This window comes from Arvicanthis niloticus, chromosome 29 (assembly GCF_011762505.2).
Source record: "Arvicanthis niloticus isolate mArvNil1 chromosome 29, mArvNil1.pat.X, whole genome shotgun sequence".
In the NCBI taxonomy this organism is placed as follows: domain Eukaryota; kingdom Metazoa; phylum Chordata; class Mammalia; order Rodentia; family Muridae; genus Arvicanthis; species Arvicanthis niloticus.
In genome coordinates, this window is record NC_133437.1 from 19240853 (window position 1) to 19268599 (window position 27747).

The 27747-nt window shown below is 45.3% G+C and overlaps 2 protein-coding genes across 19 annotated transcripts in view; one reads left to right on the plus strand and one right to left on the minus strand.

Moving 5' to 3' along the window:
* Positions 1-5140, plus strand: part of Wdr41 (WD repeat domain 41) — a 58634-nt gene extending 53494 nt beyond the window's left edge. For all 4 annotated transcript variants that reach the window (XM_076927190.1, XM_076927193.1, XM_076927191.1 and 1 more), the window contains one exon: positions 1387-5140. In XM_076927190.1, coding sequence (XP_076783305.1) covers positions 1387-1542 — 156 coding nt within the window. In that variant the 3' untranslated portion in view covers positions 1543-5140. The remainder of the gene's footprint in view (positions 1-1386) is intronic.
* Positions 5131-27747, minus strand: part of Pde8b (phosphodiesterase 8B) — a 224974-nt gene continuing 202357 nt past the window's right edge. For 8 of the 15 annotated variants that reach the window (XM_076927186.1, XM_076927185.1, XM_076927180.1 and 5 more), the window contains 9 exons: positions 27010-27174; positions 24116-24161; positions 23587-23722; positions 22652-22850; positions 14397-14614; positions 13012-13132; positions 10097-10288; positions 7342-7471; positions 5131-6076 (listed from right to left, as the gene is read on the minus strand). In XM_076927186.1, coding sequence (XP_076783301.1) covers positions 5967-6076; positions 7342-7471; positions 10097-10288; positions 13012-13132; positions 14397-14614; positions 22652-22850; positions 23587-23722; positions 24116-24161; positions 27010-27174 — 1317 coding nt within the window. In that variant the 3' untranslated portion in view covers positions 5131-5966. The remainder of the gene's footprint in view (positions 6077-7341; positions 7472-10096; positions 10289-13011; positions 13133-14396; positions 14615-22651; positions 22851-23586; positions 23723-24115; positions 24162-27009; positions 27175-27747) is intronic. The other 7 variants (XM_076927188.1, XM_076927183.1, XM_076927178.1 and 4 more) reach the window with 1 other exon arrangement.

The window sequence follows — 27747 nt, forward strand, 5'->3', positions numbered from 1 at the left end:
AGGCATTTTGGAAGAACCGCTCAGCCATTTCTCCAGCCCTCCATTAAAAGTTTTAACCAGTGAAAGAGACCTTTGAGACGGCATGTTTATCATTCTATGAGTGAAAGGTTCTGGAACTTTCTGGAAAGTGTCTGCTCCTTTGTCTCTTCCCTGTCCCCCAAGGCTCTCACATGCTGTACATGCCAGGCGGCTACTCTGTCACTGAGCTGCCTCCCTATCTTTCATGTAAACTTTTTAAAAAGCACCTTTGGCTTCATTGGCAAATTCAGGCTGTCTGGTACTCGCAGGTGCTGCCCTGAATACCCTCAGGCCTTTTGTGTTCTCCCTCTGGCTGCCTGGCCCTGCCCTTCTGCCCACTCACCAATGATGCTCCAATTGTCCTGAGAATTTTTGCTCCTGTATTTCCCCCTTTTACTCCACAGTCGTCAGTAAGTCCTAATCTTTGACCTTATCTCTTGTCCCTGGCTCCTCCCTTCTTACACTGGGTCATTAAAGGACTGCACCTTGTCCTAGGTTTCTCTCTCACACACCACCTCTCTCCGCCCACAGCATCATCCTTTCTCAGCTCTGCCCTTAGCCTGTGTCCTTGCCTCCCCTAACCCATCCTCTCCCTTTACGCGGAGAGTCTTCTCTCCATGGTCCTAGTGTAATTGCTGGGTCTCTCTCTGTTCTGAGTTTCTGTGGTATGGCACATTGCAGTGCCCGACTGGATTACAGAATCTTTCACTGGTACCCCAGTTGTTGGCCCTCATTTTCGCAGTAGGGACCGTAAGTAAGCTGATGTCACCCAGTAAACGCTGTGCACTGACTCAGCATCTCGGCTTTACAGAAACCGCTGGAGCCAGTGTTTATCTCAGGAAACTTGGGATTAAGACATTTTGTTGGTAGTCATCTTCTAGTAGATGCAAGTGTGAGAGGACCTGTGCCTGACAAATCTTAAAGCCAATTTACTGTGGTAAATTCAGAAGATGAAATTTAAGAACACATAAACTTTGCACGAATAGCTGTTTGTACTTCTGTAGCTGGTCAACAAAATCCACTGAAATATGAAACAGTGATTGTAACAACAGATTTTGAGGAAAATTTTCACTAGACATGGTGGCATATGCTTGTAATCCCAGCACCAGGGAGAGCTAATACAGCAGGGGGTAGTGGCCTTCAAACTAATTCTAGACTGAGCTCCAGGATACAGCCTGGTGGTAGAGCATGGTCATGACCCTGGTCTGACTCACCAATGCTAAAACCAAGGAAGTCTCTCATCAGACAATGAAATTGTGTCTGCATTCAAATCCAAAGAAATCTCCACAGTTGAGTAAAGTGTGCACAGTGACCTAGCTTCAGGCTCTTCTTACCAGTCTCAAATTAGTGTTCCAATTGATTTTCCAGATGTTTCTGTACTTTGAAGATCATGGACTAGTGACGTGCTCTGCGGATCATCTCATTATTTTGTGGAAAAACGGAGAGCGAGAATCTGGATTACGCAGCTTAAAGTTATTTCAGAAGTTAGAAGAGAATGGTGACTTATACCCAGAGTCCACTTGAAGGAGCTGGACAAGTGTGCACACAAGAACCCTGCACATCCAATGTAGCACGGTACTCTGAAAACAAACCATCAACACATCGGTCCCTCAGATCCATATTGTTTTCTTGCCTGTGAAGTTCTGTCTGTCGGCAACATGTGTCCACCCGAGAGCACAACATGGCCCTGCTGCTGTGCAAGGGCGGGGTGCTGTGTTCTGTGTCTTAAAGCAGTAGAAAAAAAGATAAATGTAAAGTTGTCACACATTATTTACAAGTTTTATTTCGGGCTCCTTTAGAGACTGTTTGAGACTTGCCATGAGAGATATATTCTTTCTGCTACAAATTCTCTGCTCCTCGGTGTCCAATAGAACCAAACTTGAATATTATCCAAAAAAAAAAAAAAAAAAAAAAAAAGAATTCTTTAAGTACAATGATTCCGTTTGGTACCAACTTATTTAAGTCATTGAAAAAAAAATATTTAATCGTGCCCACTAAAATCCCTGTGTGCTCTGGTCCACAGGTATCATCTGGGCATCTCTTTCTCAGTATGAACTGGCCTGGTCCCTTATTGGCAGAATAGTTTTCAGGTATTCCTGGGATGTGTCTTGGCTTAGGAAGGAGGCACAGCTTTTTTTTTCAAGTCAGGAACTGTAGCTGAATTTCCCTGTCCTTCTGCTGTGACTTTGCCTTAAATGGCTGAGAGCAGCTTCACCGTTCGGCTCTCTGAACATCCACCAAGACTGGTCGATCCTCCTCGCTCAGCCAGCCTTTTGACAATACTCTCACTTTTGGCACTGAAACGTAAATTGTATTTCACACAGTAAGAATGTGTGTGTGTGTGTGGGGGGGTTACTCTTGAATTTCTGATTAAGGAATCTTATTAAAGATGGGCAAGGTGAGTGTACGTCTACAGATTTGTGTGTGTGCGCACACACGTACTGTACTCCCTGGATGGATGCTCTTAAGTTCTTGCTTTCACCAGTTCTAACTTTCACAGCTGTCTACAGTAAAGACTTGGTAGTGTTAAAATCATAGGGAGATCAGTGGTAAAATGTTAGAAATGTGGAAACCAAGGCCCGTGGAGGTAAGCTCTCTCTCCATTGCCCATCGTCATCACGGAACAGCCTTAAAAGCAGAAACCATAGGAGGAGAGTGAGAAGGGCTAGCGGACGTCCTGGTGACCAGAGTGTTCTCAGTCCTTGCTGATGGTGTAGTTCACAGTGAAAATAGCTTTATGTGAAAAGATAGCATTAACATGTGAACTGCTTAGTCAGGATGCAGCAGGACGAAAATGAGAAGGTCAAGTGTCCTTTAGCCAGCACGAGAGGCAGGTTTGTCATCATCACCTTGCAGATGGCATGTGGGAAGGACCCACCAGCCAGGCAGACGCACTGCTCGAGTGCATCGGCTCCCCCGGCACATTGGCTAGTTTATTTTAGACCCACTTAAGGCTTTGACTTGTGCTATGTAGATGGATTTCCCCCTTTACTAGCTTTCCCTCTGCAAATTTCATATTGGGCCATTGGTTTGTAAAGATGTTTTCTTAAGTGATATTAAGACAAAGAATTCATAGTTTGTGGGGTTTTGTTGATGTTGTTGTTTGTGTTTTGAAGTGCTTCCTAACCTGTTTCAGATTCGTCATTTGTGGGAGTAATCTATTCAAATCGAGTGGCAGAAGCCATGCTTGAGTCTTAAGAGCATACTGGATCCTAGTCAAGCATGGCTGGTCTACTCCAGCTGACTAATTTCCCACCATGAGAACAAGTGTGTTCAGAGGGCAGCCTCCAGCTCAGTGAGACCTGGTGTGAGCATCCTGAGATCAGGGAGACGGAGGATGAAGGTGACTGTGGCTAGGACCGGTACCTGCACTGTTCAGTCATCCTATGTAGACTGTTCCTGAGACTTGAGCTTGCAATTTAGAGGAAGAGAATGACAGCTGAGGTCAGCAAATATTACAGGTATGTTTTCTCTACTCCCACGCCGCTGTTAGCACTGCACACTGGACTGTGTGCCTTGTTGCTTTGAGCTGTGTCTCTAGGTGCATTTGTGTGACACAGTTTTGTCTGCTGTTCAAGCTGACCTGAGGCCAATTGTACTGATTGCCTATCCTTTGCTGGGGAGGGTAGCCACCCCTGACTGAGGTGTGCCTGAAACTGAGGGACCATTCTGGTACATAGAACAGTATTTTAAAACTAACTTCCTTCTGTGGGACAGTAGTAACAAGCCTTTTCTTGCCTCTGTGTTTTCCTAAGTTAATATAGGTCCTCTCAACACATGGTATCATAGTAATCACAAGCAAGTTACAATAGTTTATATGTGTCATATAGAAATTATCTGAGGTACATAAACATTACCTGAAAGTCCATGGTTTGAATACATTGGAAGGATATGCCACTTAGCAACTCAGAATATCTCTGTAATTTACACTGATAGGAGCAGGTTATATTGAAGCTTCAGCACCTGGATGTCCAGAGCATTCAACATCCACATGTTATTAACATTCGAAGTTAACGTGAAGTTGATTCAAGGTAACACCGAGCAAGCTGTGATGTTTTATATAGGAAATGTCAGGCACCTGATAAATGTTCCTCACCTAGTGGAACTGAAAGAAGGCTGGTCAGAAAAAGATTGCCCTTGGATCAGACTGGTTTCTGAAGTCTAAGGAGATTGTTTTTGTCTCTGAGGTCCTGCCACTCTGACTCCAGTGTTTCAAAACAAAGTTGGAGACTCGTGAAATAAAAGACACTAAAACCTCAAATTTGAAATTGTGAAAAGTTTAGGCCAAAGAGATAAAATAAAAACAGCTGTTGGGAATGAAAAATGGCTGTAAGAATTTAGTTACAAGGACTTCACAAAAACATTTCATCACATGTAGATAACGCAGCAGTACAGTAGAAAGCCAGCTCCTCTCCTCTCCCGACCAAGCAAGCCCGCTCACCATCTGACAAAAATAATTTAGATGCATTTCTTTGCATGGAATTGTCATATATGTTTACACTTTGGTACAAAACATAGAAAAAAAAAACCATTGGCACATTACATAGCGATAAGTTGTCTTTTTCTTCCCCATGTCCCGATTTCTGCATACTCTGTGGTCCAGTCTTCACTTGGAAAAAAAATGTAGCTACTGATTCTATCAATTCAGTTTCTATACATCTTAAAAATGCATCATGGAGTACAGATAAAATAAAAGTAAGGTATTTTGTCTACTTGGTTTCTGATATTCATAACCACAGAGGAGGGATGGCTGACCACGAGAGGGAAGATCTCGTCTGACCGTATGCAGAGCACAGAGCCTTGTGAAAAGTTGTATAAAAATATGCCATGTGCTTTAGGGGCTTCTGCATACAGGTAATGGTGTAAAACAGTATTCAGTGCTTCTCCATGCCTGTGTCCCGACATACTCATTGCAGTCTCCTTTTACATCATTAAAGCAAATGGCATGATTTCAAATATAAATTAAAGATATCTGAACCTTGAAACTTCCCCATTTTCTCCCCAAATACAAACAGACAGGTAATGTCCAGCAAACTAGGGGTGAAAATCCAGGACATTTAGATTATTTTAATAAAAATCTTTGAACAGCAAATATATATAAATTTTTCTTCCCTTAATTTTTTTTTTTAAAAAAACTTATCCACGAGCATTCAGATTTAATGGCTTTATAGATACTCTGACTTGTGGCTGTGTTGGTGAGCCTGAAGTAAGAGGCTCTCGAGGACTCCCCTAACCAGGATCCCACTCCTTCCCTATCAGCTGGCTTCCAAAAGGTGGGTTCCACAGAGGAAAGGGGGCTCCAGGGATGGCTGATGCCCATCCGAGGGACACCTGGCAGGCCCAGACTGTTCTCACTTGGATATCATACTACCTACCCTGTAGCAATGGGAGACACGGTGCCAGCTAGTTTATTGCCAATCTCAGTCTCACTCATTTCAAGTAGCTTCTGTCTCACACACATTTGTTCAGAGGAGATGTTTAGGACATCTTCATCCTTTTGCCATCGAGGAGAGTAGTCAAGCTGAGCATCAGTAGTTAGTTTTCTGGTAACAAGTTGAGCTGAGCCCTGGCTAGGCTGCCTGGTCTCCATCAGGACCACGGACACACAGACAACAGGTCTTTGATTCATGCATCCTGCTTGTACCTTCAGTAAATCTGTCAGCTCCGTGGGTTTTACAAGGGCACGTAGGCTAATAGCTTGGCAGAGGAGGCTGCCAAGCGACTTGTTTTGTCACTAAGTGATTCAAAAGAACATTATTTTTATTGATGGAACATAACTTTCTGAAAATGAAATTTGGGGGGGCGTGCATGACTCAGGTCGGACATTAAACACTAGCCCCTCGGTGTCCGCCTGTCATTTCCATTGTAAAGGAAACCCTCTTGCTTGTTCTACGCTGTGATTCACAGTGTCCTCTGTAGATCAGAGTATCCCCTTCTCTGGCTTGGCTTTAGCTGTCAGATGGAAGTCTCAGACTTTTGCACTTGAGGTCATCCAGTGTCTTCCAGTGTTTATAGTTATCAGCCAGGTGCTGCATCAGGGCAGGCAGGTGAGCAAAGGCTGCAAGGACGACATTAAAGTAAGCAGAAGAGACCATTGAATTCACGAGTATTTAGTAGGTTTGGTCTTTGGGATCAGAAGTCGAGAAGATAGTAACCTGCTCGCCATGCGACTGTGAGGACCCGACTTCAATCCCCAGACCAGGTGCAAAAGCTGGCCATGGTGGTATGCACTTGTAATCCCAGCTCTAGGAGAGCAGAGATTGGTGGATCCCTGGGGCTTACTAGCCAGCCTACCCTAGTTGGAAAGCTCCAGGCCAGTGAGAAATTGTATGTGTGTGTGTGTGTGTGTGTGTGTGTGTGTGTGTGTGTATATATATATATATATATATATATATATATATATATATATATAAATAAAGCAGCTGAAGGGTGACTCTGACATCTGTAAGAACTATGTCCCGAGCCCAAATGTATTAGTTGCTGAAATTACTTAACTCTCTTGAACCTGCAGTCCACAGAGAACAAGATACATTTTGCTTAGTTGGATTTCTTCCAGTGTGAGAGTGAAATGACTGTACACTTTGGAAATGTGGCCTCTGAAAGGTAAAGCCTTATTCATCCCAGTGACACGAAAGACTGTACTAGATGCTGGGATGCACCTGCCTTACCTGCCCACAGAGGGCTTGTGGCTTATGTATGTATGTGGGAAAACTCTGCTAATTAAGGTCGAAGAAGTCCACCATGACCGGATAGTCTCTGGGCTCAGCACAATATGGGAGACTCCCTTTCATTAGCGGGTCTTCTTCTCTGACCTTGTCTGGGGAATTCAAAACCCCTACCTGAGGAATGTCACATTGTCTTAGTTTGATTACAGGATCAGTTTCCTTTCTCCTGATAAAACCTGTTCAGCTAGCACCTGAGATTTCTGAAATGCTTCCCCATGCTAATGAGGCATTCCAGATATGCTAAGTCCCCATCCAGTGACCTTTGCCCATCCTGGATGTTCCTACCCTTAATCCCTCAAAACTTTATCAGCTATCAGTCACCCTAGGTTAAAGCTGATCTGCCTACTGACAGCTGGTCCTGGTGTGGTCTTTCATCTTACCAAATGCACAGGGCTTCTGAACCGCCCGCTTGCCATCTCTGCTCCCACCGCCCTCATGGATTGTTATCAGCCGATGTTCCAATCCAGGAGAGCGGGGAGACACACATACATACTTGAGTATTTTGTTTATCTTTAGGCCCAGCTTGTACCACTAAAGGTGATCTTCATTAAGCATAACAAAGTATCCTTTGTGGGTGGTAAAATAGCAACTGACTTACCATCCCAAGCGTCAAACATGTCAGTTATGAAGTAATCGATGAAAGAGATCTGGGACTTGGGGATGCTGCAGGTATTGCGGTCAAATACTGGCATCACCACAGGCAGCCCCTGCCTCTTCTCTTCATCAGTCTGTGAGGAAAAAAAAACCACACCAGTGCACAGGGCTGTTGGCACATGAGAATCCCTCATGTAACTGCATGTTTCTCAGAAGCCCAGGGCGCAGACAGGTTAAGCAGTTCTCTGAGGTGACCCGCAGTGACCCTGCTCAGATCCCTCCCTCAGATCCCTCTCTCCCTCCCCTTTCCCCGCTCCTCTCTTGAATCCAGAAACTAAGGGATGCTAGGACAGTGTTTTCTAAAGAGCTGCATCATCACTAGCCCCAATTTCTCATTCTGGGCTATCCCACAGTTTCCCCCTGAAGCACTGGCCTAGTAGAACTTAGTCCCTGTTCCTGTGATCTGCTTTTACTTTTGTAAGGTCCGATCTACACTCCTACAGCCTACTGCCCCTAATTAACATTTGCAGCAAAGGTCAAACTGCTGATAGCCCATGAAATGGAGGCGGTAGACCACACAAGTCAAGAGCAGGCGCCTGCCACTGTATCCCTGGCTGCATGCTCACATGGTTTTGTTTGTTTCTCTGTTGTTGTTTGTAACTATTTTTACTTAAAAATGATGTATATGCAGCTGTGAGAATGACCTATTTCTTTTTTTTTTAAATCTTAACCTCTTTGACTATTCTTCATGGCAGAATGTTGTGCACAGAACACCTTCATGTGCAGCCATAGTCAGGGTGCCTCTGGGACAAGCACCAGAGAAGTTGAGCTGTGAGTGCATGTGCTGCTTTTTCTCAGGGAGTGTTAACACGCTGCTGTCAAGGTGCATGGACCTGTGAGTATCTCACATGTTGCAGGGTGTCTGGACTCTTGAAGCTGAATAGTGAGATCCACTGTGGTAGTTTGAATATGATTGGCCCAGGGAGTGGCACTATTTGGAGGTATGGCCTTGTTGGAGGAAGCATGTTGTTATGGGTGTGGGTTTAAGACCCTCCTCCTAGCTGCCTGGAAGCCAGTCTACTCCTAGCAGCCTTCAGATGAAGATATAGAATCTCAGTTCCTCCTGCACCATGCCTGCCTGGATGCTGCCACTTCTTGATAATGGATTGAGCCTCTGAACCTGTAGGTCAGCCTCAATTAAGTATTGTCCTTATAAGAGTTGCCTTGGTCTTCATGTCTGTTCACAGCAGTAAACCCCTAACTAAGACATCCACATTCCCTGATAATGTCTGGGAACTCATCACAGGCTTCATGTGCCACCTGATTTTCAGGCCACACTGGCATTGTTACTACATTCTTTGAGAGAAAGGACCCCTGAGTTGGAAGCTTCTGTCAGAGAACTTAACAGGGGGACGGACCGTCTGTCTCCCAGTGTCAGGAATGAGGAGAAAGCATCAAGTCATGCGTTCACCCAGCCACCCCCATGTGGGTCCCACGAAAGCCATTAATGACTTCCGGCTCGGCTCACCCAGTTGATCAAGTAGCCTTAAAATATCCACTGAGTGATTTGGTTCATACCCTCATCCTCGTTATTCCATCTGCTCTTCCACGCCCGCCCACCTCTCCATCCCAGACACGGACAAGCTCAACTGCTTGGCTTGCTTTTCTGCAGTTGAGAGGTTCCTTCCTAGCCAGCCCTGCTATACAGCATCGGCTGGTCTTCGGCCCACTGTTCTCAGTTACATTCCAGCCAGGCAGCAGCTCACCCACTATGCATTACTTACAGTTGCTTGCTATCTGTCTTCTGGGATACATATAGACACCAGTGTTTAAAGTTTTTCCTTAAAGATATCTGGCCATTTACTGTCTTCTGCAGTTTTCTCTTTTTATCCTGTTTTTACATTTCTAAAGCCTACAAAAATAGAACTCAAATATCACCCTTAAAGCCCCTTCCCCCTTTGTCTAGGGAAAAAAAAAAGAATCTGAATTCCCATAGAATCTCACACAGATATATCCTTAGGGTACTTTTTGGCTAGTTTTTGGTATGTGTAAGTACGTATATGTGAAGGCATGCATGTGTATATGTGAGCGTTGTGTGGCCCATGTGCACATATGGGTTTGGTTGCACGTGTGCAAAGAGTGGAGGATGTCAGGTATTCTGCCCTATGATTTCTTGCCCTATTCCTTTGAGACAAGGTCTCCCTGAACCTAGAGTGGGGCTGGAGCCTATTGAGGCCCAATAGCCCCATCTCTGACCCTGCACAGTGCTGAGGTCATAGGTGCTCACATGGCCATGCCCTGATTCTTAAGGATTCGAACTTAAGACCTCATGTTTGTATAGCAAGTGTCCTTACCCCCTGAGCCATTTCTCTAGATATCCACCCCTTTGAACCAAGTGTGTGCTTACCTGTGTCTATAACTATCCCTGAATAAACTGAGTGATCCATGAGTCGGATGTGTCTCCGATAATGCACCAGGGAGACAGTAATATTGTAGTGAATACATGTTTTCATGGTTCTTAGGAAAATCCAGGGTCCAACAACTACAGAATTCCCACTAGCCCAGGAGGGTTTTGGTCAGTGACTGGCACACTGGCTTGTCTCTTGAGAGAACCACAAGTTCTCTTGAGAGAACTCACAAGTGAGGGTTAAGGGTAGCCTTCCAGAGAAGAGAAGTTCCCTAGCTGTGGAACCCACAGAGTTCTATGGCGGAAGGCCTGTTCCTAGAAGGGAAGGGACACTTCCCACATGGTAACACACCTGAGCAAAATACTCCTCAGAGATCCTTCCAGCCCATTCAATGCACAGGTCCAAGGGCCGGCACGGGTTGGCCACGTCAGCACACTTGATCATCATGCGTTTGATGAGGATTTGGTTTTCAGGAAAGTTCTTCCCAGTAGGGTTGCATTCACAATCGCTGCCTTCACTCTGGAAGAGACGATCAGACCAGGGCTGGTGAAGCCCACAGAGGCTAACTCAGCAGGCACACAGGTTTGTCTGGAACTTAGCAATGGGAACTGTTTGATTCCTACGTCCATATATAACATGCTAGCATAGTCTTTAAAAACCATCAATATTGTATAGAATTCAAAAGGCAAAAAGTCCCCATCATCACCCATCCACTGGCTTACCATAACAGCCACAGGCAGCATTTATTCTGAGCACTTTAGGAGATCACCTTAAAAGGGACTGTTTCCTACTCTCTCTCCCTCTCCCCCAACTCCTCAGAAATGTATGAAAACACAACTTTCAGTTATTTTAATCCATCAAAAGTTGAAAAATTGTGACTTTTCAATTACTTCTTCACTTGTTTTTACTTGTTTCCACTCACTGCCTACCTGCCCCACTTCTTATGGCATGCATACCCACATCCATGTGTGTTTCTTGGCTGGTTCTCACTGAGGGATAATTAGTGTGAAGTGTGAAGCATGTATATCTGGGCCAAAATGCAAGAGTGTGTGTTTGGAAGTCTCTGAAGACATGATCACAGAGTAGCATATACCTACCAGGGGAGTGCCAGTGGCCAGGGGCATGGAATCAGGTCTATGACTAGGTGGGTATGTATGCATTCGCTGGCTAATTTCAGAGCCTGGAAAACTATTCTCTCCAGAGGCACTATGTGTTTGTATGAAAGCAGCTAATTAGCTCTCCAGAGCTCCACCAAGCTGAAAGACAGCGTGATGCATACTGGGATTTTGTTTTGAGGCTGGTCCTCTTTATGAGACCCCTGAAGGGAAGACTGTTCTAGAAGCTGTTTTCCCAGTACCCTAAGAAGACACTGTTGACTGCGGATGATATGCGGACAGTGCATCTTAAACAGAATCAGAGGTCTGCAGATGGCCTCTCAATTCCAAATTCAGTCATTCTGTATAATTTTTTTGCTCAAAATTTCAAGATACTTGTCCCCCACGCACCCTCTGTCAGAAGGAAAGTCCTGGCATTGTGTGACAGAGTCCATGGGAGATGAGGTTCAACACAGGTGAGGTGGGTCTCTTCCTCTCCCCAGGTTGGTCACGTGATAGGTTCTACAGACAGCGCCCACATTGATCATCAAGTCACCTTTCAGACACTGATTCTACCTTTAACAGAACTGGAAACTTAGGCTTTTGAGGAGCTATGGACCACTCTTACGGTTTCTGAGGACAGTTGATTTCACGTTAGTAAAGAAAGAGTTATTACGTGTCATTTCTAAAGCCCAGATTTGTAAGGCGCACAAAGCAGGTTCATGGTAAATTGTTGGGAGTTAACTTTTAGCAGAAAGCAGCTAGAAAACAGCTATCCACATGCTAGCCACGCCTCCAAGGCTTATGTCATATCCATGTGCCTACAAGGCACGTGGCAAAACTGTATAAATACCCCAGATTTCCCTTCAATAAAAGAGACTTGATCAGAACCTCTGTCTCGTCTCCATTCCGTGCGTCTCTTCCCCTTATCCCCACCCTCTCTCTCTAGACCCTGACCGGAAGACCGGAACGGCAGTTTGAGCCCAGCAGTGGTGGCACGCCTTTAATCCCAGCACTTGGAAGGCCAAGCCAGGCAGAGCGGAGCAGGCCACAACTTAGTAACTATTCAGGCATTGTTAAGTCTTTTGTCTCAAGCCAGGTAGAGCGGAGCCGGTTGCAACAGTAAATTTCTTTCTTTTTAAGGTGTTTTTTTTTTTTTTTTTTAAAGAAAAACATTTTATACATTTTGATCATATATTTTTGTTTGTTTGTTTTCTTCGGGTCCTCCACACTTTCCTTTCCTACAGATTTTTCCTGTTAGTTTGTCTCTTTTTATTTTGGGGGGGGGGGGAGAAACATGATAAATTTATAAAAAGAAAAAGTTTGCACTTTTGTTTTCTAGTCACAAAGTTAGCTTTAATTGTCAACTTGACATAGCCTAGAGTCTTCCAAGAAGGGAGTCTTAGTTGAGGGATTGCCCAGGTCAGGTCGGCCTCTAGGCCCATCTCTGAGGGATTGTCTTGATGGTTAATTGTTATGGGAAGATCGTCCAATTGTGGGCGGCACCACCCCCAGACAAGTGGTTCTGATCTATAAGAAAATTGGCTAAGCACGAACTGGTGAATGTGTCAGTGAGTTTCCTTCCTCCTTCCATGGGGTCAGCCATACTTCCTGGGCTGGGAGTGAGTTCCCTGGTCAGAATTAATGCTACATGAAACATTTCTACCTTCAGGCTCCTGGTCTTGAGTTCTTGCCTTAACTCCCCTCAGGAAAGACTGAGAACAAATAAATCTTTTCTTCCCCAACTTACTTTTCATGAGGACATTTTATCCCAGCCACAGAAAGGAACTAATATACTTGTTCACTGCGATGGCACTGGTAAGAGTATGGTTCTGTAAAGTATTTCCTAGCTTTGAGATCCCTCGAGCCTGAGGTACAGAATTGAAAGAGGTGGGACTTCCTGCCCTACATTCACTCTGCTCACCTGTGGGCTCCTCAGATTAGCACTGTGTCTCAGGGCCTGCCTGAGGGATTGCAGTGGACAGCTGTCAGTCTCTTCTCATCCCTGTGCTCTTTCCCCAGCTCCAAGCTGTTAATCACCTCACATTGGAGAAGGAGAAAATGCCAGAGCAGGCTCTCAGAGAAGCACGCTCCAGTATCTTATTACATAGGCTTGCTTACCTTGGCTCTCACGGAAGCATACTGACTATCTCATTACATAGGAGCGCTTACCTCAGCCGCCAGTGGCTTGTTGATGCTGTTCACAAATTTGTTCACATGTTCAAAGTGTTTTGTCATCTCCGTGGCCAAAACCATGTCGATAATAGCCTGGCGCAGCGTTCGATAGTGGTTCCTAAATAATAAGAAGACAAAGTTCCCTGCTCACACCATGCCCTAAGTCGGAAGTGTCCTGCTGCTGTGTCTGCCCGCAGCCTGGAACAGAGCTGGGTCAGAGTCAAGTGACTGCTGATCCCAGACTCCATCTGCTCACTCCCACCCAAGAAGCCAATGCTGATGCCATCCCACGTTCTCCAGTGACAGCTGACTCTTCTGCACAGCAATGTTAAAAGAAAGTGCATGTCATATGATGGGCAGTTGTTTCCAATGGTAGTTCCCACACCTTCCTTTGAAAACACTTTGAGGACAAGAAAGTGGAAGGAAGGGACAGGCCAAAGTGGCAGCCTAGTGAGGTTTGACTACATTCCACACAGACTGGTTCCTACTGGAGAGAACTGCCACAGTCTCTTCCGATGGCGTTGAGGAAGATTTTCCTTTTACGAAATCCTCCAAGCTGTATTTGGTGGATGCTGCAGTGGTTGGAACAATCTACTAACTTTAAGAGGATGAATTAGGAGCTAAGCAAACTGGCTTCTGGAAAGAATTCATTCTCTACAGGTCCTTGATACAGATAGAACTTAAGTCTGAATTAGAACAATCACTCTCCATAACTGTATAGATTTTTCTAGAACCTAACCGGGTAAGTTCATGTAGACAATGTCATGAGGCCCGAGTGACCCCCAGGCCTTTGCCCAGGATTCTGCTCAGAAGCTTTGCTCATCAGTACAGCAAGTACAGGAAATAGCCATCGCCTGACCACACAGTTGCTAGCAGGTAAGAATTGTTCCACCATATCACATCAAGGTGAGATGTGAGTGTATCTCTCTCTCTCTGTGTGAGAGGGAAACCCGCCGCCTCACTCCCAGCATCCTCACTGGAACCTCCTCATGAGGACAGATTCTTAGTGGCCCAAGCTTAGCTAGAAATGCAGAATTATACATTGTCTTTGAGCCTGGGGGGGGGGGGGAATGGGATGCCCTCTTGGGAAGATAAAAATATCTGCTAGACTTGTGATGAGGCCATCAACATTTAGGCAGTGCTTTGCAGTGCATAACGGACATTTATTTGCATGGACTTACTGAAGGCTGAATGAGATTTTTAAAGCACGAAAGGCAGGCTGAAAAGTAAAACTGACTTCAGACGAGCAAAATTTATTTACATCATCTGATGCAGTGTAAAGAACCACCGTTTCTTTCCCATCTATGCAGAGAAACCAGAGATGACTCAGTTTCTTTTTTAGCTTTACAGACCTAAAGCCTGGGAGTCCTATCATGACAAACCTGTCAATATTCTTGAAGATGTTGCACTTGGTGTCCTTGACGGTGAGCTGGAAGGCCAGGGCTGTGTGGTGACTCTCCAAGACCGCAGTGTCATTGTAGAGCACGGCGAGTTCGCTGCCCGCGTTGCACAGGAAAGAGTTGGTTCTTCCAGGGTGATCCACGTCATGGACTGTGGCAGCAATCAGAGCAGCTACCTCATCTAGCTGGTCCAGGCTTCCCTGGGGGAAGGGGAGGAATATTGGGCATTACCCACAAGCTTTTGGAGAGCAGAATTCATCTCTGTCTCTTGGAAAGAGAAGTGCTTGGGGCTGGAAACTTTGGAATGACCTTTCAGTTTCCTCCTAGCCTTAGCGGAAAGGTGGCCTTGGGCACATGGTCCCACTATACTGTGCCGTGTGTTCTCTTGAGAACATAGAAAGCTGCAACGCCTGAACTGTCTAGAGCGCATTTGCTGGTTCTTTGAAAAAGAAGCAGGTCTTTTGAACTGCTGCTATGACTCTTTGCCATGATGAGTAGAAAGTAGCCGGCATCACATTTCTTACTCATCGGCTTCTGCAGGTATCTTGGAGGGCGAGTTGTAAACAGAACAGCTAGCTCAGGATGGATTGGGGCAGTAACTGGAGCATGGCCGTGAGGGAGGATCGAGGTGGAAATGTTTATCAAGAAACACAGGTGCTGGGCTAAGAGGCAACAGAGGCTCAGAGAAACTCACCAGAGCTTTACTATGCTAACACTGAGCTCAAATGACAGAAAGTATTCTTAGCTTGTAAGAAAGCAGGCAGATGGGGTGTTATGTAAGACACTGTATCATGAATTCATTCCGTGTCAGATGCCTCAAGGTGCCAGGTACCGTGCATAGCGCCAGAGCTGAAGTGGTGATACTAACAGGTGGGATTAGGTAAGGGGAGTCCCAACATCCTGAGAGCGGAACCGCAGGGCTAGGTGGAGCAGGGCAGCACTGACCACTCTGGTGGTGATGGGAGCGCTCTGCATCTGTGGGATGCAGACAAAGCCATCACACACACAAGTGTTCAGACAAAGCCTGAACACTTGCCTTATGGCTAGTGTGATGGAGGGCATCCTCAGCTTTATATAGTAGCCATGTACTGTTAATGACTGCCAAATGGGCCAACAAAGGTCTACAGACTGGCCAATGATGGCTTTCCTAAGAGAGTGCTTTTTATTCCTGAAGTATTGCGAATAAGCAACAGGAGATTAGGTAACAAGGAGGAGAGTCCAGGCAGGGAGTCCAGAGGAAGTTACTGAGGGAGCCAAGTGACCCAAGGGCATGAACAATGAAGAAAGAGGGAGGTAGGCCTCAGGGAAGACTAGAAGGCTAGATCCAGTTTAGGGTGTTTCCGGCTTGCTCTCAAGGTTCTGTGAGAGGGAAAACGGGCTAAGGAAGACAGCCTGCAGTTCAGCCCTGTCCTGCTGAAGCCCTCCCATGGCCTGGGGGCAGTCCCTGTCAGTGCTGATTTAGAGTTATAGTGAAACTTTCTTGAATGTTGCCTCTCTCCAGGAAGGGAGTCACTTCCATCTTGAATTTTAACATCACAGAGCTGGTAGTTAACCTCGGCTTGGCCCAACCAGCATACAAAGTTTCCCTGAGAGCAGCCTGGATGTTCTGGGAGTTCTTGATGAGATGAAGTCTAGAGAAAATAAAAACATGTTTGGCTTCCTTTCGCTGCTATCAGGAGAGGCCACCATAACCTTTGGATGTAGCCTGGTACCTCCAAGCTCAGAATGTGGACTTGCTCCAACTTGTCCCCTACTATAAGTGATTTTACCTGGTCAATGAGAACGCAGGGGCCCCTTGCTGTAGTCTCAGGTGGGGCAGCTGTAGATCCAGTCCTGATGGAAGTCCCAGGCTAAGCCCCTTTTCAGACTAGTTGATGGGACAGATACTAGGTGGCTAGAATTACAAATTGCACTTGTCTAGAGGCTGCCTCTCCTCCAGTCCTACGTGGATTTAACCCCAACAACCTTGGAACTTTTGCTGAGGTACCAATAATGCTCTTTGTCCTACAGTTTAGTGAGCATTACCCATGCATGATCTGATAAAAAACGGCTGGGAGATGAGGCAAGGTCACAGAAGAAAAGCATGGTCCTGTGGGGGTTCGTGTAGGAGGAAGTAAATAACTTTAAAAGATGTGTGAGGAACAGTAATCCAAACTACTCTAACTAAAAAGAGCCTCAATGAAGTACTGCCACGACTCCTTCTCAAGCTATTCTGCAAAATAGAGACTGAAGGAACATTCCCCAGTTCTTCGTATGAAGCACCCTTACTCTGAATACCTAAACCACACAGACTCAACAAAAAAGAAAATTATAGTTCAATATCCCTTATGATCCTAGATGCAAAAAAAAAATCTCCATAAAATAATTGCAAATCAAATCCAAGAACTCACTAAAAAGATTATCCACCATAATCAAGTTAGCTTCATCCCAGGGATACAGGAATGGTTTAGCATATGGAAGTGAGCAAATACAATCCACGACATAAATAGACTAAAAGACAGAAACCACATGGTCATCTCATTAGGTTCAGAAAAATCCTTCGACAGAATCCAACATCCCTCACGATAAAAGTCCTGGAGAGATTCACGATATGAAGGACATATCTCAGTAAATACAGGCAACTTACAACAAGCCCACAGCCAACATCATTATAAATGGATAGAAATTCAAAGCATTTCCACAAAAATCAGAAGCAAGTCATGAATATCCACTCTATACCTGTTCAGTACAGTGCGTAGGCTTAGAGATAACTGAAGATGAGCTGTGTGACAACTGAAGTGGACCAAGGGGACACCAACAGAAAAGGAAGCCACTAGAGGATCCTTTTTTTTGCAGGCGATATGGTTGTAATGTACAGAAGATCCTAAAAACTGGCAGGCAGCTTCTACAGCAATAAAAACATTGGTCAAAGTAGCTGGATATAAAATTAACACACAAATCAGAAGCCTTCCTGTACACAAATGCCAAATACACTGAGATAAGAAATGTGGGAAACAAAAATCTTTGAAAAATAATATGAGATAACTCTTTCCAAGCCCGTGAAAGACTTGTGTAAAAGTGTTAAGACACTGAGGAAAGAAACTGGAGAAACCAGAAGGTGGAAAGGTCTTCCATGTTCGTGGACTGGTATAATAAATATGAAAACAGCTATCCTACGAAAGGCAACTGACAGAGTCAGTGCAATCCTCATTAAAATCCCAACATAATTCTTCATAGAATTGAAATTATAATCTTAAGCTTCAAGTAGAAACACAAAAATCCCAGGTCAGTAACACAATCCTAAACAACAGAAGAACTTCTGGCAACCTTACCATTCCTGGTTTGAAGCTGTGTTACAGAGCTATAGTAACATGGTAACATGGTATGGACATAAACTCAAACATGTTGATCAGTGGAATCAAATTGAAGACTCAGACATAAGCTCACATATCCATGAACACCTGACATACACACTTGAGAGAAGATACTATCTTCAACATATGGTGCTGGTCAAGCTGGATGACTCCATGCAGAAGAATGCAGAGAGACCTGCACCTCATCCTCTGCATAGAACTCAACTCCAAATGGACCAAGGACCCACAAAATAAGACCTGGTCCCTCAAGTCTGATAGAAGAGAAAGTAGGAAACAGCTTGAACTCATTAGTACAGAAACGGACTTTCTGATAGCATAGGCATTAAGACCAAGAATTAATAAATAGAACCTCATGAAGCTCCTATATAACAAAAAACACCACCATTTGAAGAGACAGTGTACATGATGGAAAAGAAACTGTATTAATTATACATCTGAAAGCATCTAGAATACACAACGAGCTAAACAAACTTCAACATGAGAAAATAACCCGTTTTAAAATGTAGCACAGAGCTTCTATACTTTGGGATTTTTTTATTACTGTGATGAAACACTGGCCAAAGGAAACCTGGGAGAGGAAAGCATTTACTTTATAACTCTCAAGTAACTTTCCATCGCAAGGGACATTGGGGCGGGAACTTAAGGCAGGAACTGGAGCAAAGGCCATGGGGGAACACTGTTTACTGGCTTTCTCCCCATGGCTTGCTCAGCCTGTTTTCTTATAGAACCTATGACCACCTATCCAGGAGTGGTACAGCCCCTCCATGGGATGGGCCTACCTCCATTTAATAAAGGAAATGCACTACCAACCTCATACTGGCAATCTAATGGAGTCATGTTCTCAATTAAGATCCCCTCTTCCCAGATATGTTTAAGTTTGTGTCAAGTTGGCAAAAACCCAACCAGGACAGAGCTAACTAGAATCCTCAAAACATGAATCACAAATAACTCAGAAACACTTTTAAAAAATTAGTCAATGTTCGTAGCTATTAGGGAAATGCAAAGTAAAACTACTTTGATATTTCATCTTATCCCAGTTAGAATGGCCAAGATCAAAACAAATGCTGGTGAGGGTGTGGGAAAAGGAAAACAGTTATTTATTGCTGTTAGAAGCCTAAGTTTGCACAGCCACTATGGAAATCAGTGTGGAGGCTCCTCAAAAGGCTGAAAATAGATCCAACTATATCACTCTTGGGCATATACCCAAAAGATTCTTCTTCTTACTATGGAGATATGCACTCATCCAAGTTCATCATTGCTCTATTCATAATACCAAGAAATTGGAAATAGCCTAAAGGCCTACCAGATGACAAATGGATAATAAAAAATGTGGTACATTTACATAATAGAATATTATTCAGATGTTAAGAAAAATGGAATTTGTAGGCAAATAGATGAAACTAGAAACATCATACCCAGAAAGAAAAGCACTGCCTATTTCCTCTTACATGTGGGAGCTGGCTTTTATGCTTTATATATGTGTGTTTCATTTAAGGGTTAGGAAAAATGTAATCATCAATGTCATTCAACTAGGAGTGCTGTGAACTTCAACAGTGACCCTTCCTGGAAAGATACGCCCACCAGTACAACAGTGGCACGTACTGTGGGAATAACCAACCACTTTTCAAATTGCTCTATCCATATGATGGGATGCATATATGACACCGTTAATGAGGTTGAGAACCTGGGACTAGATAGGTCATATGCTTTGAGGGGAAACCTAATTGTTAGTGTACAAAAGGAACATAGTAATAAAATAATGTCCTGAGGACATATTGCTATACCCGTAGATCAGTGCACCATTCAACCTCCTTCAGAGAAGTTGTTCTTGCAGTAGACGGTAATTAACGTAGAGATCCCCAGCTGCGCAATGTACAGAGAGTGGGAGCCTTTATAGCACTCAGCCCTTAATGAGATTTCAGTCTCTCTCTCTCTCTCTCTCTCTCTCTCTCTCTCTCTCTCTCTCTCTCTCACACACACACACACACACACATACACACACTCTCACACACATACACACACACACACTCACACACACTCATACACACACTCACACACACTCATACACACACTCACACACACACACACACATACTCAAACACTCATACACACACACATACTCAAACACTCATACACACACACTCACACACACACACATACTCAAACACTCATACACACACACATACTCAAACACTCATACACACACTCATACGCATACACTCACACACATGCTCATACACGCTCATACACACTTACACACTCATACACATACTCACACACTCATACATACACACACTCTCTCTCACACACACACACTCTCACACACTCTCTCACACTCATACACACACTCACACACACATAGTCACACACTCATATACACTCTCACATACACACACTCACACATACTCATACACACACTCACACACACATAGTCACACACTCATATACACTCTCACACACACACACTCACACATACTCATACACACACTCACACACACATAGTCACACACTCATATACACTCTCACATACACACACTCACACATACTCATACACACACTCACACACACATAGTCACACACTCATATACACTCTCACATACACACTCACACATACTCATACACACACTCATATACACATACTCACACACTTATACACACACACATACTCATACACTTATACACACACTAACAGACACACACTCATACGCATACACTCACACACACGCTAATACACACTCATACACACTTACACACTCATACACACACTCACTCACATACACTCACACACACGCTAATACACACTCATACACACTTACACACTCATATACACACTCACTCACACACTCATACATACATACACACACCCATACACTCACACACACACAGTCACACTCACTCACTCAAGACTCTGAGTTCTCCACTGAAAAGGAGGCAGAGAGATCTGAAGAGTCAGAGGTGGTAGATACCTTTAAGGAAGGAATGTTTTCCAGACACAAGAGGGAAGACGCACACATAAACTCAGAGACTGTGACAGCTTGTACAAGACCCACATAAGTTCAAGCCAGACACAAATGTCAGCACGGGGCAGCGGGTGGACACAAAGTCTCTCCCTTTCCTAGGAAGGTATTCACAACTGAGAGCTGCCAGGAAAGGAAAAATCAGTTTCTGCAGTGGATTGGGAATCAGTCATACTCTAGGGTAGGCTGTGGTTATAAATAGTTGGCCAACACAAGTTGGACTCCATGTTCTATTGTTGTTTTATCTGTAAGAGAGAAAGAACGTGAAGTTGGTTGACTAGAGAAGTGGGAGAGGCTATGGGAGGAGCTGGGGAAGAGGAAAAATCATGAGCAAAGTATATTGGATGAGATTTTTTAGAGAATACATTTTTAAAAATGTAAACTTAGCCTTGGCATTGGGAGTGGAGGTGAGTGGTGGACTATGCACTTGGCATGCAGGAGGCATCAGTTCCCAGAACCCACAGATTAGATCTGAGTTTTATCATCTCTAAGAAATTAGAGGGGCTGATGATTCAAACAAGAGGTAAGAACACAGTCTTCTGACTGTCTTCATCAGGACAGGAGGTCTAAGAGCAATTCCTCAGCAGCAAGTCCCACCGTAAGTGTCATGGTGGACTGGCCAGTGAACGTGAGCTGAACCCGACCCCAGACAGCCCAAGTCTCCCAGGTTCCTTGCTAGGCTGTACATTCTGAATTCCTGGCAGGAGCTGCTGGAGTCAGAAGACATTTTTAATTGTAAGTGGGTTGCAATTAATCAGAGCCTTGTTTCTAAGGCTGTTTGAGAAACTCAGACCCAGTTCACTAGTGAGTCTCCGAGGAAAAACCTAAATGTAGAGGGAGAGAGGGAGAGGCAGGGAGATGATGGCGACAGGACCTCTAGATTGTTGCACACCTCGTCTGGGTTTTCCTAGAGAGAGTCTGTCTGCTAATGCATGCCACTTCAGCTGCAAACTGCTGCCGCAGGATCAGTCTGGTCGGGTGCTAGTGCCCCAGGTGGCCTGCTCACCCAGCCATGAGACCTCCGCTGCCTCCTCTCACACATTAGAGCCACAGCAAAGATTCAGAGGTATGTAGCTCAGAGAGATGCACATTACAGCACAGGTCGTTGCAATGGTCAGGTTTTCTTTCCCTTTTAAAAATCTTCAAAAGCATTATTATCCTTGAACTACGTCCTTTGATGTCTTGTTAAACAACCAGAATGAGTTTTTGGCAAATCTAAGGACCTTCTACCCATTTCTGTTCCTTTTACCTACCCTCCACCCCCTTAAGTACCATGGACTTAATTCCTTTCCCCTGTTCCAAGTGCATAACCCAGTGGCAGTCTCCACAGGTTTATATGTGTGCGGTCTCAACAGAATGTCTTCTAAGAGCATCTTTTTGGGGGGCAGCAGTGCTGGGAATCAAATCTGGGGCTTGTGTGTACTAGGCACATGCTGTATCTCTGAGTGGAACTCCCTAGTCCAAAATTTTAAGCTTTAGTCATAGCAAAGGGGCTTCAATGTTTAAGTGATGGTAGGTGAGAAGGGGGGTAAGGAAACCTCCCAGCTTGCCCTTGGAAGTGTGTAGGGCCACCTCAAAATCAGCCCCTGTCACAACAGCATGGAATTCTGCATAAGACTAGCTGGTGACAGTCACAATTAGGCAAAAGTCACACACACACACACACACACACACACACACACACACCTACACAGAATGCACATATTCCCAGCAACCACATGGTGGCTCACAGCTATCTGTAATGGGATCGGATGCCCTTTTCTAGTGTGTCTGAAGACAGTGACAGTGTACTCACATAAACAAATAATTAGAAAGAAAGAGAGAGAGAGAGAGAGAGATTGAGTTCTTGGTGATATCTAAAATCTACCTTTACTCTTTCCTTTCCAAGGAAAAACGCTGTGGCATGCAGTACGTCTGCAGCGTGGGTGGAGTTGTGGTAGGCGTTGGAGGAGTGGTAGTTGGCTTCAATCACTTGCAGCCAGGCCCGAAGAGTGGTTTCAGTACAGTTTAAAAATTCACATACTCCAAACCGAGAGAAGACCTTTAAGCCCAGGTACACAAGTGGCCTGAAAGCAGGAAACAAACACCAGTTCAATCGGTGGCCCAGAAAGTGCTTTCTTTAATGGCAGTAGAGAACAGAGGGACTTATGTGTGTTTCGACATGCTTGGAGCAGAGAAACACTGGTACCCACCCGTACCTCCACACACTTCTGCACATCTTTTGTGCCTGTAAGAAGTGCCCAAGGGCAAAACAAATGGTGTGGGTGGTCCTAGCAAAGTCACCCCACTTGGAGTGATGTTAGTTTATAGATGAATCATTTATAGTCCTCAGATCAACATCCCAGGAAGAGGTAAGTCTTCTCCTAAGACAAAAGGCACTTCCTGCCCTGTGGACAGAGTGGACTCAAAGAAAATCTACAGTGCTATGAAATCCCACATCTATATGGGGATGGGAAGGAGGGAGGGAGGGAGGGAGAGAGAGGGAGGGAGAGAAGATGAATGTTTGTTGCCCAGGCTAGTCTTGAATCCCTGAGCTCAAACAACCCTCTTGCCTCAGTCTCCCAAGTTGCTGATGTGTGCCTCGAACCTGACTGCCAATCCATTTGTGTAGGGTAGAAGGGATGAGAAAACAGAATTCCTGGCTCATGGGCACAAAGGAAGGTGACATGAGGAAGTGTGTGCTGACCCTGGACCTTACCCACAGACAAATTTTCTCCATACAAAAGCACATTCAGGACACAGAATTCCATCCGAGCTCCTAGACATGCAGGCCTCGAGCTCTCAGCCCGAGATGTTACATACCTTTTATGTGTAACAGCTTCCAATTCAAAGATGTTGAAGTCCCAACTTTCCTCATTGTCAAGGAGCTGGGCGATACTTGGGGGGACATCGTTGATGGTGATGGGCATCGAGAGGTGACTGTGACTGTGGTGAACATCTGGGAGTAGAGGAGACAAGTTAGGTGCGGCTTCTCCAGTATCTTAAGCATCTCGTTACCTTTAGGGTTGCCCTGAGAAACAAAATCCTCGACTCCCATTGGTAGGGAGATTTTTAACACTGGAACGTTTCTCGTATTGTGAAATCTCAAGACCATAAACAGAAAAATAACTCTACGGCCTGCTTAAACATCTGGAGAATGGGAGTCCTTATCTAGCAGGGCTCTGAGAAATGACTTCAGTCAGGGGCCTAGCTTTAAAGGTACACCATTGAGAGGAATAAACCTCTGAGACCATCTGGAGGTACCACCGAGGCCCTTGTGGAATGTTCACCACCTGGGGGTGGCACAGGTCGAAGAGGGGTTATCAGTAACACGTGACACAGGAGCACTTACTCTTTGTAAACACATACTCGTTCCCTGACAGTCTCTTCAAGCCATCCTAGAAGAAAGACACACTGTTAAGCCCCACGATCCACACCCATTGTCAGTCTCTTAACCTCTCTCCTCAGCCAGAGGCTGATTCCTGACTAACCTGAGCTGGCTGCAATGCCAGGTCAAGACAAAGTTCCAGATGAAATTGTAGCAGCAGCTAAGAGATGGGGCGGGGGAGGGGGGTGGTGCGGTGCTAGTCCCAGGGGGGAGGGGTGGGGAGAAAGTGGTCGTGAGCAGCTGCAGGCCTCGCACCTGAGCAGTGAGTTGCCTTAGTGCTCACAGCCACTCTCTCCTGCCAGCGTGAAGCCACAAAAATGCAGTCACAGGGATCGGCTGTGTGATTTTGTCCGAAGGCTCTCAGTACTGAGACATTTTACGTTCTCAGACATGCCCTGTGAAATGTCCAAGAGCCTCATTTGGGGAGAAAAAAACTTTTCCTAACTGCATTTTCTGCTGTGAAGCATGAGCTTGGCTGCTAAGCTTTGAGAGGAGCCTTTCTGGAGCTGAGGTCTTGAAAGTGTGGTGGGTAATCTCGGCGGTCCACGGGCGTGGATGGAGGGCTATGTAGCCACAGTAAAACACTGTGTGCAAGTGTCTTTGAGGCTTTACTAGGGCTAAGAAGATCAGGGAGCTCTAATTATGATTGGCAGCTCAGTGCATGGACAGATGCAAATTTTGAATGTAAACTATGGAACCTGCTGTGAGCTAGCAGAACCGTGCAGAGTGGCTGGCTGCAGGCAGGAGGAAGGCCACTGGGCACGTCCTTAAGGACTATCTTTCCCCGGCCCCTGTCTGTCACTGTTCACTCTGCTCCCTGCACACCGCAGACTGACACTTGTGAAACTATAGGCAAACACATTTCCTTTTAAGCTCCTTTTGTCCTGGTCATGACCAGGACATGACCATGAGAGTAAAAGTAGATAGAATGTCGTCAGTACCCTGCCATTTGCTGGCTCGTGAGTTTGAACTGGATGTTCTTGAATCTGTTTCCTTGCCTCTGCATCTGTCCGAGTCCCTAGCTATTTAAATCTTTGTGTAAAAGTCACTTAGAATTGCTTATCCCCAGAAAAGAAGTGCTAACATTTAGAGTAGTATTAATTAATGAAGGATGCCCTTGGATCTTTATGCAAATACCTTAATCATCAGAAACAGGTGAGCGGGTAGGTAATCTAAGCCACAGCTGTCCTGCCTCTGTAACAGATGTGCATTTCTTGTTTTAATCCACTTCCCAAGCCACATTCAAATGAGGCAGAGTCCCACACTGGTGCCTCCCAGCATCTCTGGACCCAGAAGCCCAAGATGATACATTGGGGATGAGGTAGGGTGGGGTAGGTGGAGGGGGCGCCTTGTTCTGGGACTCAGAGTCCTTTGGCTGTGACTCTGAAGGGACTGCCCCTTATCATCCCTCCTGAAACAGAGGCTAATTCTGCCAGCTAGTGCCAGTCTGTGCGCCAGGAACAGCAGAAGGCTGCTCAAAATGCTGGTGAGAATGGGCTGCACAGCCAGTCAGCTCAACTTTTGGAGGCTGGCTAGAAAAACACATCTGCAGAGACCAGGATAGCACAGGGTCATGTTTCGTTGCTAGAGACTCCTCCCAGCTCAGCCTCTGAGGAGAAGCATGACCGACAGCTGGACTTTGCTGCTTCACTTGCTGATGGTGATACACAATGCCCATCAGAGCACAGCACAGTAGGGTCCGGCGGACCTTAGACTTTGGCCTCGGGACCTTAACCTAGTACATCTCCAATTACCGCCAGGTGCAGCCCTCAAATTCCCCTGTTTTGAACCTAAATGGCTCTATTCTGCTTTTGTGTGATTGGACATTGAACTCGCCTGTGAACTTCTCAAAAGACGGACCTCTGACAGGAGGAGTTGGGAACAGCTGTCATCTAGGGCACACTTTGTCATTACAGTCATTCCTTAGGGTCCTCATGGGCGGTGTTAACTACTGAACCATCCTGTCCTAGTAAACCCAAGGGAGCTTAAATGTCTTCTGTAAGATGCCACCAGAATTACGTACAATAAATGTACACCCTTCTGTGTATCATTTTGGAACTGTTTATAGTTTTGAACAATGTGAATGCATGTACATGTTTCATACAAATGTACCCCTTCCTTCCTCCTTCCATCTCTTCTCCCTTTGTCTCCCTCCTTCTCTCTCTCCCTAGCTCCTTCCCTCTCCTCCCTCTCCAACTTTCCCTTCTTCTCTTTCTTCCTTTCATACAGTCTTACTGTGCAGCTCAGACTGGCTTTCAAACCTGCAATCCTTCTGCCTCAGTTTCCTGGAGTGCTGAGATCATGGGTGTATGTGTGTGTCATGCCTAGTGCCAGTGTGCCCTCTTTGCCCCTTCTCTCAAGTTTGTGTGCTCTCTCCCTCTCTCCTTCTCTCTCTCTCTCTCTCTCTCTCTCTCTCTCTCTCTCTCTCTCTCTCTCCTTCTCTCTCTCTCTTGTTCTGTTGACTGAGTTCATAAGAAATAGAACCCACAGATTAGGAGGGTACAGTCTGATGCCCAAGGAAATGTAGCTACAATCTTCAACCCCACCCTTTAATTCACACAGAGAAAAACCAGAAACAGGAGCTGATACCGCCCCTCTGTGGGTGTTTAGCCCTTGGTCTCCCGGCAGCTTCCTGCTCTACTAGGACTCCTCAAGGCTCTTTCCATGGTTAGTCAGGCAGTGGAAAGATAAGCATCTTAGATATGATCATAAAGAGAGTAACACAGCTGCCTCCAGCTACCTGCTCGAGCTGATGGCCATTTACACGTCTTCTGCTACCCGAGGCCACAGCACACTGTGAGGACTCTAGTGGGTATTTAGCCAACACCCTGCATTCCTGGGGTTTGCGTACCACTTACAGTCATCAGGCCTCCAACAAGATCGCTGGTGTGGGGATCTTCATCTTTGGTTCCCAGCTGAGGGGAGTAGAGTTCTGTGGTCCGTAAAATTTCTAGAACTCTGTCCAAGGCTTCTGCTACTGTAACTGGGCTGTTTTCTTGAGCTGCGTTGATTATATTTATAACCTAAGAAAGCAATGACGAGAAAGAATAAACTGAGGACACTGAGATACTACTAACCTCTTGGAAGTCAGACATGTTCAGAAGAATTCAGTGACCACACATCTAGCTCAGAGAAGAGGCCCTGTCTCTGAAGCATGCCCACACTGCCCCATAGATTCCCATCTCAGGACTCTGATTCCCAGGATCCCTTGCTGGCGACCTTCCCTATCTCTCTTTCATGGGTTGGAGTCCCTTGGAGACAGATTTGGGTCCCTCTCACTGTATGGTCATTCCAGAAATGACTCTCATTTCCATGGCTCTGAACATACACAATCCGTTATGAGATTTCCAAGTTTACCTTCTAGACTCCAGACTTGGAGACTTTCCAAAGCCTTGGTAACTCACCTACTACAATATCCTATGTGCCTAGAGTCTACCCCTGGCCTTAGTCTCCTTCTCACAGAGCAAGAGAGCTATTCTCCCTGGGGCTGAAGACAGGGGCTCTTCTACGCAAAGCCTGCTCTGCTTGTCACCCCTGCAACTCACCAAGTCCAAATGATTCTTCCCCTAAACCTTTTCTGATCTATTTCCTTCTCT